General features: G+C 35.0%; 2 protein-coding genes across 2 annotated transcripts; both read right to left on the bottom strand.

Annotated features, from left to right (window-relative positions):
- Nucleotides 1-647: 647 nt before the first annotated feature.
- Nucleotides 648-6,287, bottom strand: LOC110692759 (FAM10 family protein At4g22670-like). Its single transcript, XM_021869824.1, has 11 exons — nt 6,008-6,287; nt 5,876-5,912; nt 5,592-5,747; nt 5,072-5,159; nt 4,907-4,984; nt 4,737-4,801; nt 4,098-4,238; nt 3,209-3,325; nt 2,810-3,121; nt 2,590-2,647; nt 648-1,124 (listed from the first exon to the last, which is right to left on the bottom strand). The coding sequence occupies exons 1-11, from the start codon at nt 6,115-6,117 to the stop codon at nt 1,033-1,035; spliced, it is 1,254 nt and encodes a 417-aa protein (XP_021725516.1). The 5' UTR covers nt 6,118-6,287; the 3' UTR covers nt 648-1,032.
- A 1,674-nt stretch (nt 6,288-7,961) lies between these two features.
- Nucleotides 7,962-11,641, bottom strand: LOC110692758 (lipid transfer-like protein VAS). Its single transcript, XM_021869823.1, has 3 exons — nt 11,243-11,641; nt 10,614-10,649; nt 7,962-8,225 (listed from the first exon to the last, which is right to left on the bottom strand). Exons 1-3 carry the CDS (start codon nt 11,553-11,555, stop codon nt 8,131-8,133), a joined length of 444 nt encoding a protein of 147 aa, XP_021725515.1. The 5' UTR covers nt 11,556-11,641; the 3' UTR covers nt 7,962-8,130.
- Between the last annotated feature and the right edge of the window lie 836 nt (nt 11,642-12,477).

The raw sequence follows: 12,477 nt of genomic DNA, 5'->3' as shown, positions 1-12,477 counted from the left end.
AGAATCAAATAAACGAGTTATTTTCTTAAGAATAATGATGCTTCATCTCAAGTATATTCTATTTCGTATGACAGTAACACTTACTAAGAAAGTCGGAAGTTCCTCTTGTGGGGGTAAATAGTCCTTAACCAATAGGAGCCATATTAGAATAACATCATATTCAGTTGCAAAATACGTACTAGTCAAAAGTATATTAGTATTATATCATTTATATGCAAAATAGATTACGTTACTATAGTAAAATTGGAGAACATTAGGATCCTATGCAAAATAGATTACGTTACTATAATAAAAATGGATTGATTCAGCTCGATATACACTATCGCATTTGTTGTTTTTTGACTTCTTTCATGGCTTTTAATTAATGAAATAATTTTAGTTTTAAAAAAAGGGGATTATAAATCCAGATGAAACTCCAATGGAATTTGATAAAGTAACTTCTACTTAAATTAATGCATACAACCAACATCTTGTAATAAGCATAATTAACCATCTGTTTCCCAAATCTTGCTACTAACATGGAAACAATGAGTTTAGTTAAGTGGATTGCTAGTTTACCACTCAACTCCCGCGCCTGAGGTTCAAATCCTTGTACAAAGAACATGCGCACAGAATGCAGAAACTCCAAGCAAAAATAGAGCACTCGATGCAATAAAGCAATCCAATATTTGAACTCAACTATAACGATGACAGTATGACACCGAAACAACTACACAAATTTCCAAAGTTCCATAAAACTAATGCTGACAATGTGCAATATTAACAGCAACTATCTTTAAAATCGGTCTATAAGATCTGCTCTAAATCAAGATACAAGTTTCATCCAAATCACAGCATGACTTACAACTAGCTGCTGTCTAGCAATATATAAAAGTGAAGCCCATCAATGTTGGAACATGCACAATAAGGTCAACTAAAAGGGCAAAAGTGCCGAAGTTAAGTACCTCCACTCAATCCTTTAAAATTTTGCAGGAAGACCACTCATTTTTTTTGTCACCATGTTTTGTCTCACTAACAGACGTACCTCCACAATCAACCGGAAAATTTGCCCATCATCTTAGCAATAATGGGGGCCACCTTCGGATTTGCTTGGTGCTTTGACAGATTTGCTGGGTTCTTCATTACTGTAAGCATACCAAATCAAATTTCAGAAACTAAATTATGAGCAGACTTCAAATGAAAAGAGTAAAATCAGGATGGAGATTGCCGACCTTCAAAATCTCAATGACCTAAAACAAATGATATGATACCTAGTCAATAGAAACCTTACATTCTTTCATGCATCAAATTTGAGAACTCAATTCATACTTAATATAGAAAGATGAGAAATTACAAGATTAAACCAGAAGTAAATATAAATTCTTGGACAGGCCCATTTCAAATTAGCAAGTCCTACAACTCTAACCAGTAACTCAGTCTCAGCCAACATTATTTAAATAAATTTATGGGGAGATGACCCAAATATAACCACAGCATTTAGCATTAGTAAATATAATTTTCACGCTGCTGTATGTCTGTATCTCTACCCTACACCCAAAAGGCCTACAATGTGGTAAGGCCAGAACAGCAGATACAATTACAACAATTTCAAAAATGCAAGGAAAACAAGAGAATTTGTCCAGAAAAATAATGTAAAATGCTCTGCTCTCCAATAATGCAATGAAGCATAATAGAACATTATGGCACCCTACATATTTGCTAACATTGTCTTGATGCCTTCTGCATGCAAGGAGTGCACAATCATGAATCTAAAAGCTTTTTAATTACTCCAATCATATAAAATGCAATGCACTAACATAGTATTATTTGTCTGTATGTTATACCAATGCAGAATTTCTTCATAATTTAAAAATGTTCATTATAGCTGCTAAGTTTTCACAAACCAATGTATAACATTAAATGGAAGTGATTTTGAAATGGGAATAATTAGACATGTTTATTGAACAACACAAAGAAAACCCATTCCATTGACAAGACATAAAATGGGTTAAGGCCAAAATCAAAACAATCCACCCCATTCTCTCTAAATAAGAATGTGGTAATATGGGATTTGACGTCTCTAGATACAGAAATTGAACCCTCCCCACCCCACCACCAAATGGCCACTTTTAATGAGCAAGTCAGCCCACTTAATCAGACACAAATCAATATAAAGTCGGATGACTAAAACTAAACTAGGTTATCACAGGCCCAAGGATACCTCTATAGTCTATCCAATCTCACCGAGTTTTTAGTATCAAGATTTTGCTTATAAACTGACATGGAGTTTTCCATAAGAATGTGCGAGGTAAAATTCACATTTTTCATTACAGCGTCTAATAGTCAGTCACTGGTGGTAATGATTAGTCATGAAAATCAATAAGAGCACATGTATAGAAGTGCAGGGGTATTGTGTACAGCTTTGGCCATTCACAGACCATTAATACAGAGTACCAAACTGTGTACAAAATTCATTACAATTCCACCAAATCATGACCTTGTACCAAACAAGGTGTGAAGTTGAGCCATTGAGATAGCAATATAAAATAACAAAATCCATAATTAGTGCATTAACCACATCAGAAAGAGCTGAATGACATTAGTACTTACCATCTTGAAGAGCCGCCATGACCTCTGGATCCTTAAAGGCCGTCATCAACTCAGGGTCCTGATCCAAACATTACAATTACCATATAAGAAATCAAATTCAGGCTTGGAGAAACAAGAAGCATAAAGAGATAAAAGTATCAAGTAATACAAAAGGTACAGCTGGCTAATCATCAATATGGAAATACCGTAAAAATCATTTCAAAACAGCATTTCAACTCACATTTAATATTTTGCTGAAATCAACATTGCCAGGCATTCCACCAGGCATACCTCCAGCAGCTCCAGGCATACCTCCAGTGGCTCCAGGCATACCTCCAGGCGCTCCAGGCATACCTCCTGGGAACCCTCCAGGCATGCCTCCTGGGAATCCTCCAGGCATGCCTCCTGGGAACCCACCAGGCATGCCACCAGGGAACCCTCCAGGCATACCACCAGGGAACCCTCCAGGCATACCGCCAGGGAATCCCCCAGGCATACCGCCAGATCTACTTGAAGATGACTTTTCCTCCTCCTTGGCTTTCTCATAGGCAGCCTAAAAAGGAACATCACCATTTCAGTTGCATAGTCAACACAATAACACAATTTCGGATCAAAAGGAGGAAAAAAAAAAAACAGAAACCTGTGCTTCAGCCTTCCTGCGCTGTCTTTCTCGTTGAGCCCTTCTTTCCTCTCTTTCCTTGCGCAGCCTATCATATTTCCTCCTATGCTCTTCAATCCTGTGTGCATTGGGCTCAACCTGATAGGTCGATTTGAGAGGTGTAAACATATATAGGAATACCAAGTAGAACCCTAACTCCCATCCCAAACAAATAAAAACAACAGGAAGACCAAAAAAAAAAGTTGTTACTTCCTAGTATTCTTCTCACATTAAAAAAATACAATTTTACGTCGTAAGTCCTTGAAAACAGAGCTTTGACCCAAATTCTTGAATCAACTAATCCAGCATCCTATTGGCTCCACCCCCAACCACCACCAAAATAGCAATTTACATAAAGGCGGCCTCACCCTTTCCTAACGCCAGGTATTGCTACAGGAAATCAAATATTAATTATGGTCACAATAACAATAACGGTTGTAAAAGAGCGGTTTAAAACTCCAAACGTTAGTATTTTACAAAATCATTTTGCATCAGCATTTTGGTCCCTATATAGAAAATGCTTGTCCATTAGGTGATTGCTATATCCTAGTGTGCAAAACAGCTAAATAACTGCTAACTGCTAGTTAAACCAGCTAACTACACTACTGCCAAACGAGTTAACAAAGTACTATATCTCTATAGCTTGCACTATCATCTCATTCAAATGCATCCAACCAGTAGAGTATGTAGATAGAAAATAACACTGTTACTGTTAACCTACTCAACTGTTACTGCTTACAAGGAAAGAAACCCCCCTCAACATACTTCATCAATGTAAGATTGAGTAACGCTGGGGTGTCAAACCAATAATAACAGATAATAAACAGATATAAACAAATATGCAGAATAAAAAAATCAATATTGGTAGCACCTTTTTCAGCACCGCACTTATTTCTTCATCATAGTCGATTGTTGAGGCCACATGCAAATCCTTAGCAGCCTCTGCCCACTGACCAAGCATTGCTCTTGCCATGCCACGAGCTTTGTGCCCTTTAGCAGAATCAGGATTTATCTGGCAAAAGGAATATGAGTTAAAAGATTTCTGCAAGCTGCACTATGAAATCCATTCATGGATAAAAATTGAGCAAACTGAACATGAATAGGTTATGCATAGGTTAGGGCAGGAGACTATCGATTTCAACATATCATATCATATCTACAGTGGGCAGGCATTTACTCTTCAAATAATACAAGGGTATTAAATCTTGGTTGTATCACTGCACCGTGCAATGTATAGGGTTTTTGAACTTAGCACAACCGCAATATAAGTCCAAGGCAGTGGCAGACCATACAAATTTGCCCACAAAAGTGGTATAGTGACCATTATTACAGTGGCAACTGCCAACAAGATTCAAACCCTATGACAACTATAAATAAACAAATTTCAAAATTTCAGTACATAAATGCAACATATATAGCACTATAGCAGTCAATCAGCTATCCAAGAGGAGTTTTCATAAACCATTATCCAATCAGTTTCAGTTAAAAAAATATTCAAGTGTAATGTTACCTCCAAAGCAGCATCGGCATCACGTATAGCAGCATTTGGCTTTTTCATCTTTACATACACACTAGCTGTGGAGCAGCAGATGACAAATCAGTAAAACACTAGAACAACAGTCAATAAAAACAATGATATCAAAATACAAAGTATAACCTGAACAGAGCATGAAGTTTTACCTCTGGTAGCATACATAATAGCCGACGGATTGAGTAATATAGCTGATGTCAAATGCTCAATTGCTTCCTCTGGTTTGCCTAATATCCCAAAAGGCACACATGAATAAGACAAGGGAAAGCTGAGAAAACACCCAAAAAACTTTACAACATAAATGATGTAATTACCTTCCGAAATTGCTTCCATTGCCTTCATTTTTTCTTCTTGAGCCGCCTCACGGTTTTCATCTGTGACTTCAACCGAAGAATCACCCATCTACAAAAAATTCCAATACACAAAAGAGTCAATATATTTGCAACTATAGGAGAGCATTTTGTTACTCAAACTCAAACAATACAGTTCAAACCACCATCCAAAATCCTCACTCATAAAGACAGCACAACACCCTTCACAATTGTTCACATAAGGCTACTTACCCTACACTTACAACGTCAAAGGCCGAAGCTTGGGCAGAGGCATTCAGGGTAATGATATAGAACCTTAATTTCTTACCATCTAATTATTCATCAATATTCCAATAACAAAGTTCATTCACCAAACCTAACCGAATAACAACGATTTTTCAAGCATTTTAGCAGCAAATATCATACAAGTACTTCATTTCAAATAGTTCAACACATGAAAATTCTCACATTTCCGATAATAACCAAATCAAATGCATCAAAAAAATAGATAAAATAAAAAGACCTTCTGAGGAGCATCATTATCAGGCTCAACGATTTCGCCTTCTAACTCAACATCAGATTCAACAATCTCCTCCTCTTCCTCTTCTTCCTCTACTTCTTCAACATGCGGCTTAGCATCCGCTACATCCTCGTCACTCTCATCATCAACAGTGTATTTCTGAATCCACAAATTCAAACAACATTTACAACATACACACACAAAAAGCTCAAATTAACAAGCATTTTTTGTAAAAAATTAATCGAAATAAAAAATTAAAAAAAAAAAAAACCCTAGAAACAAATTACCGATTTGTCGGAAGAAGTAGGAAGCTTAGCACCAAGACTGAAACCAACAAATGCAAAAACAATGAGAAAAATCAAGAGGATAGAGAAACGACGAGATTAAACTAAGGTTTTGGCAATGGCGGAAATTCATACCCTTCGATGTAATCACGGAAGAAAGAGAGAGAAGGATCGTAGAGAATGGAAGGATTGGATTTGCAGAGATCAACGAATTGCTTCAATTGCTGAACTTTTGAATCATCCATTGTTATCTTCTTCGAGCTATAAGATTAAGATCTGCAGAAATTAATTTATCAAACAAAAATTTGGGTTTCGCAGTAAAATGAGTAGAAAGGTTGAAGATGATTAATAAATATTTAGGGTTTAAGGGAAATAATGAAATGAATTGAAACTTTTGATTTGATTGAAACCCCTAGATTGTTTCTAGTAGCTTCTTTTGCTAAATGGATAATTTTCTTTTATTAGGGGTATGAAGGGTCTGTTCATATTTAGTTATTTTCAATTCAGTTCAGTTCAGTTCAGTTCAGCTCCAATCAGTTCACTTCAGTTCAGCTTCAATCAGTTCAGTTCAGCTCCAATCAGTTCAGCTCTTAATTTTCCTCTCTCATAAAATATTCATTTCAGCTTAGTTCATTTCAGTTCAGCTCCAATCAGTTCAGTTCAGTTCAGCTCCAATCAGTTCAGTTCAGTTCAGGCCCGAAGTGTATTAATACATTTCACCGTCGAAATTATTGGAATCGGAAATTACGGTTATATGACCTATTTTTGCAAGGTGTCGTTTGTTAATGCTCCAAAAGGCAAACCTAAAATTTTAAGATTGCTCTCTAGTCTTTATTTTGGGCTTTTGTGCATAAAATAGGGGTGCAGTGGTGCATACACTCCACATGTATCTGTATCATGCATTTGTGAATGAGATGGTTCGTGTAGGTTTGTAACTCTGTAAGTCGACTTGTGGGTATCACCATATCATCTTTAACGAGTTGAGTAGTATTTATCTTGAAACACGTTAGGAAAAAGTCATGTTGTGTCGATCTTTTAGAAATAGAGTCTATGCTGGGTAGACTCATATATTGTGCTATGATAGGAGGCTCTTATTTGCAAGTAGTGCCATGTATAACTTGTGGCTCAATTCGTGTCTCTCGTGTTGTGCCAGACTTATAATAAACTCAATACGGTCATACCATGTCAAGCCAATTATGTGCTAGCTTGATTCATGCCCTCTTTTACTCAATCTTAATTAATGTACTGAAGATTCAATATTCAATTCATATACGGAGTATAAGATTGTTTTTCTAATTAATTTACCATGATTTAACGTTCCTTTTCACTGGCTAGCAATTGTTTGTCTTAAGCATATAGATTAGTTTACAAACATTTTCATTTATTTAAATTGATCATAGAAGTAATCTAAAGCTTAGTATACAATATAAAAACACTTGTAAATGCCAATTGAAAACACTATTAACCTTAAGTAGTCATCAATGATCAATTACAAGAATACTTAAGTGGCATTTGCGTTGGATAGATCGATGACTAGGTAATGCTACTTTAGGAGCAACATTGCTACATGCCTGCCATGATTGATTTCTTATTCTGGGTTTTGGCTTATTACAACCATTTTAAGTACTATTGGTGCTAGTACTCCTAGTAACTTTAGGTAATGGTATGTTTTTCCTCTTTCTGCTTCCTTAGCTTGTTTAGTGACTTGCTTTTGAAGTTGTAATGGTTGGTTTACACAGGCCGATGGCGGTACTGTACTGGGTTATGCTGTGAAAGACCGAGATTAGATAATTAGTTTGCTGTCAAGGAGTTGTACCCTCCCATTTTATCCATCCTGTATATCTTTCAATTTGAACTAGGAGTTTCTCTAGTTCATGAACTTAGTTATGTTTTGGTTGTGGGTTTAGGAAACTAATGAATGAAATTCCTAAATTCCTTTCTGGTCTTTTCAAAGACTACTTATGAGTTATTTTCTATAGTAAAGGAGTACTCCGTAGAAATTAATCAAAACATAAATATAAGGTAATTTTTACCTTATTTTTATTAATCGATTTACACTACTAACAAATTATAAAATTGAGATACACTGTCGTCTAAAAATAAAGATATACCATAATACTAGTATAACAGGAGATAAATAAATACTCCGTACATAAACACCCGAGGCAAACAATGATCATCAACTTTTGATTTAATGTGGAGCAAACTGAACTGGTAACGAAAATATACGTGAAAATTGAAAATACATGCAATACAATCTAATAGAACATGAAGAATGCTCCAAACATGAGTAAGATGGCACCTAATCCAGCTCCTGTAATCCTGCCAGCAGCATTGCCAGAAGGACTGCTTCCTGCAAAGATTATTCAAACAAAGATACAAATTATGTCAGTTCATTCAAATTACAGAAACAATTTTCCGATGACATAACTTGTTTTTTTAGTCAATTTTTTTTTTTTTTTTTTTTTTTTTTTTGAGGGAGCTTTTTTTAGTCAATTAGGAAGTAAGAAATAGGAACATATCCAGCCAAAATCATCCTTTGGATGAATACAAAGCTACAATAAAACAAACATGATTTCCAAATAGTACAATTAAGCAAGCAGTATACTCAATTTCAGTAATAAGCATATGAGCAGAAGTTGATCAGACCGACATAATATAATATCAAGTATGAAATACAAACGTCTCTAACTCCCATCAAAATTTCACATTGCATAGCAGGACTCCATGAAAAACTTGGGGAGTTTTCATTCTATTGATAGTAGATTTAGTGGCATTAGTGCTGTAACACCTTTTCAAATGTGCTAGCGTACTGCACTTTTTAAAAGTTGGAGGGAAGAGTAAAGCATCAAATTTCCTTTCCTTTTTCTCAGTCGATATATTTTTTGGAAATCCACCAGCTAATCTCATAGCAAAAGGCGGAATAATATTGGCCCTCACGCGGCAAAGTTTTATCTTACGGACCTTACAGGTTGACGTTAAGATGGGAGGAGTATACTTTAGTTCCTGACCCTTTCTGCCGTTCCCCTTTTTCTTGATGGAGGGAAGAGAAGCCAAGCATTGCCTATATGATAACTTACTGCTTCGTTGGACCCAAGAATGGTTTTCCTTTTTCTAACATACAAAGTGATCAATTGTTTTAAAGTAAGTTCGCTTCAAAATGCTAGATTCAGAAAGATGTAATCATGAAAAGATACAAGTAAAAGAGCATGAACTAAGGTGCTAGTGTCAAATTAATGGACATTAAGTAATAGATAGAGGGGTTAGCTGCTAGACGAGGAGGGTGTAAAGAACTGAGTTCGGTCACCCATTAGAAATCAATATAACAGCACGAATTTCTGATTTTAACAAACAAATTTAATAAAGATGAAAGCTTTAAATTGATTGATAATGGTGGAATGGTTACAAACGATAATTTAATAGCTTAAGGCTATCAATCTTCGATAGTGAGTTTAGCTCACAACTCTCCATTAATGGCTTTAGGCCATAACTCTCCAAAAGGTTCTCACCAAATATCTGCCTATCTATTTACTTCCCTTACCTCCCTATTTATACTAAGGACTATCAACCCTAATAAACTAATAAAACTAGAATACCTATACTACCCCTCAAAGTTAGTCTATTACAGAGGGGCTGGCCGCTGGCGGGTGGATTCGCAAAGAGTGAGTCATCAAGAGATACAAAGTTGGAAGTGCCAGTAAATGAATAATAGTCTAGGTAGGTATACGGTACATGACTATCACAGCTGGCTATTTTCCTAGGAGAAACATCGAAAAACAGAGACCGATAGACGTTTACTTCTAGTCAAGATAGTTTGCCAAGACTTGGAACTTGGAATGCCCCAAAATAATTCAAACCTAACACTAATGCATTCGATAACAATATCCTCGTTCGATGACACATCAATTGGCATCATAAAGGTAATAGAACAAACAAAATTTCTTTGTCCAATACTCCTAAGAAACAACTCACCAAACTTCAACAATACTTGCAAAATGCATGGCATGTTTTCAGCATAACAAATGGAAATAGCCAAGGAATTTCTAAGTACTTAGGTGGATTCATATAAAGGAACTATTCACTACAAACCTCAACAATTGCAAGCTAGTATGATAGATTGTTAGGAGTAAATTGGACTGGGTTTTGATAATGATTTGATACTTAAACTTATTTTCTTTGACCTCTATGTGAAAGAACAATTTTCTACGTTCTAAGAATGCAAATTTGATCACCATAAAAATAAAAATAAAAATATACTTCATAGCATGTTCATACTCTATGAACCTGTGCTTATACTAGTACTAGTTATAAGTTCCAAGCAATGATAATAATGGTTCAAAATAGCAAGCAAGACACCATATCTAGGTCCGACATTTTTATGAGTCCGAGTAACATATGTCTATGGTACCAGTAACTAGTATATGTTGTGCTGACAATTCTTTACAAGAAACAAATGCTAAAGGTATTCAAAGAATTAAGTTGCATCACATTAGTTACCCAATTACCCTCCACCCCTCATATTTACAACAACCATTTAATCAACCACCACCATCTACATTTAATCTGTGTCCAAAGTAGGGCATAATAAAAAAAATGGACATGGCATTCAAGCAAAGTACGGACAACACGTTATTTTCAAGTACAGCGCAACAAACAACATTATTGAAATGCCTATAAAAGTAAATTAATTATTCAAATTTAAAGGCTTTAAACCAAATGACAAAGTCGAAAAGTATGTTACCTGAAGGAGTTGAAGATGGTGGGGAATTTGCTAAACCTGACCAAGGGGGGAATAATTATACATTAAAAAAAGTATTAGAACAATTACACCAAAGTAAATGTCTTTTTAAAATAAGGAGATTGATATACATATAGGAGCCTATAATAACATTTTCATTGTTGTTCGCGGGATTATACACTTGTATTATTAGTATTACCATCTAATAGTCTACTACAATGTACAAATTGTGATTTATTTCACATTAAGACTAGCAATATACTTGTTGAACTTTCTATATGCAAATTCTTAACTTTTTTCTTTCCACCTAGTTGAAGTTGAATCATCAAAATGCATGTGAACACAAAATTGTATTCCATTTTAGCCGAATTTTTTTATTTTATTTTTTGTCTTAGTTTGACTTTTCATTTCACAATAATCAAGAAGATTCAATCATCAATAATTTTCTATAGAATATAGAGTAATTGATAAGATCATAAAGAACACAATTGATCAAACAACAAAAAGTCAATCATTCAATCCTAAAGAAAAAACATGTAATTTTTTTAAAAATTCCCAAATAATTAAGCTCATAAAACAAATAAAACAACCCAAATAAATCAAAATAATGATGATTAAGAAAAAAGAAAAACCTGTGCAAATATTAGGAGATTTGCCAGTATCAATATGACAAAGCTTAGGAAGATTCATAGCTTGAGTAATATTAATACCAAAAGCTTTAGTTAAAGCAGGATTATTGTATATATTGCATAAGCATTGCTTTTCATTGGTAACCGCTTCTTTAAGTGGGTTGCAACAGCTCGGCGACGGCGTAGTGGTGGAGTTTAAGTAGTTAACGCACGCCGTTAGCTTTGATGCGCATGAAGGTGTTTCGCCGGAGCTTTGCGCCGCCGCTAGCTGCGCCACTAGCGCGACCGCCAATAATACAGCAAAGATTTTGCTCATGTTTAAACTTTAGAGAGTAAGAAAGATATTTTCTTGTTCTTGTTTATTGGGGAGTTTTCTTGGGATTGTTTTGAATGTTGGACTGTGATTTTATGGGTTTGGAGTTGAGGGGGCAGGTGAAAGTGGGGCCTATCAAGATGACTAGTGTGAATGAGTGTATATTCATTGAAAATTGGTAATGAAATGCTGACTATACTCGTCTTAATATTCTACTCCGTCCCCAAATTACATTCCTACTTCTAGTAGGGAGTACTTTAAAGGAGGGGTGAATCAAATTCAATCTGTGTCTCTTATGTCACGTTGACTTCGATATCATGTTAACGGATTAAGTTAACCAAAAAGCATAGGGCTTGTTTGGCATTATTTTTTATTTTTAGTTTTCTGATTTTTTTGAAAACTAAAAACCAAAAACAGGAAATAAGAAAAATGTGTTTCTACATTTTTGTTGTCAGTTTTCAAAATTATTATGATTTTAATAAAGTTTAAATAATTTTTTATTATATATTATATACTTTTATACAACAAAAAAACAAAAAAAAAAACAGAAAATCACAGCAGTACCAAACGAACCCTTAGCTAATGATTATAGCTGATGACTTTGGGCCTGTTCATATTTACTTATTTTCAGTTCAATTCAGTTCAGCTCCAATCAGTTCAGTTCAGCTCTTAATTTCCCTCTCTCATAAAATATTCATTTCAGCTTAGTTCAGTTCAGTTCAGCTCCAATGAGTTCAGTTCAGTAAATATGATCAGACCCTTTGTTTTAATATATTCTATTGTAAAAAGTATTCACCTGAAAAGTTGTAAGAGTGTTAAATGGGCTTGACTTCGTAGCATAAAAACATTCTGTTGAAAAGTTTCAACATATGGCGTCACCTTGCTCAATATCTTAACGTAAGCATTCTACTATTTGTTGATCAAG

The sequence above is a fragment of the Chenopodium quinoa genome, unplaced genomic scaffold (genome assembly GCF_001683475.1).
Source record: "Chenopodium quinoa cultivar QQ74 unplaced genomic scaffold, ASM168347v1, whole genome shotgun sequence".
In the NCBI taxonomy this organism is placed as follows: Eukaryota; Viridiplantae; Streptophyta; class Magnoliopsida; order Caryophyllales; family Amaranthaceae; genus Chenopodium; species Chenopodium quinoa.
Note: the sequence above shows the minus strand (reverse complement) of the source record. Positions and strands in the feature narration are given on the sequence as shown.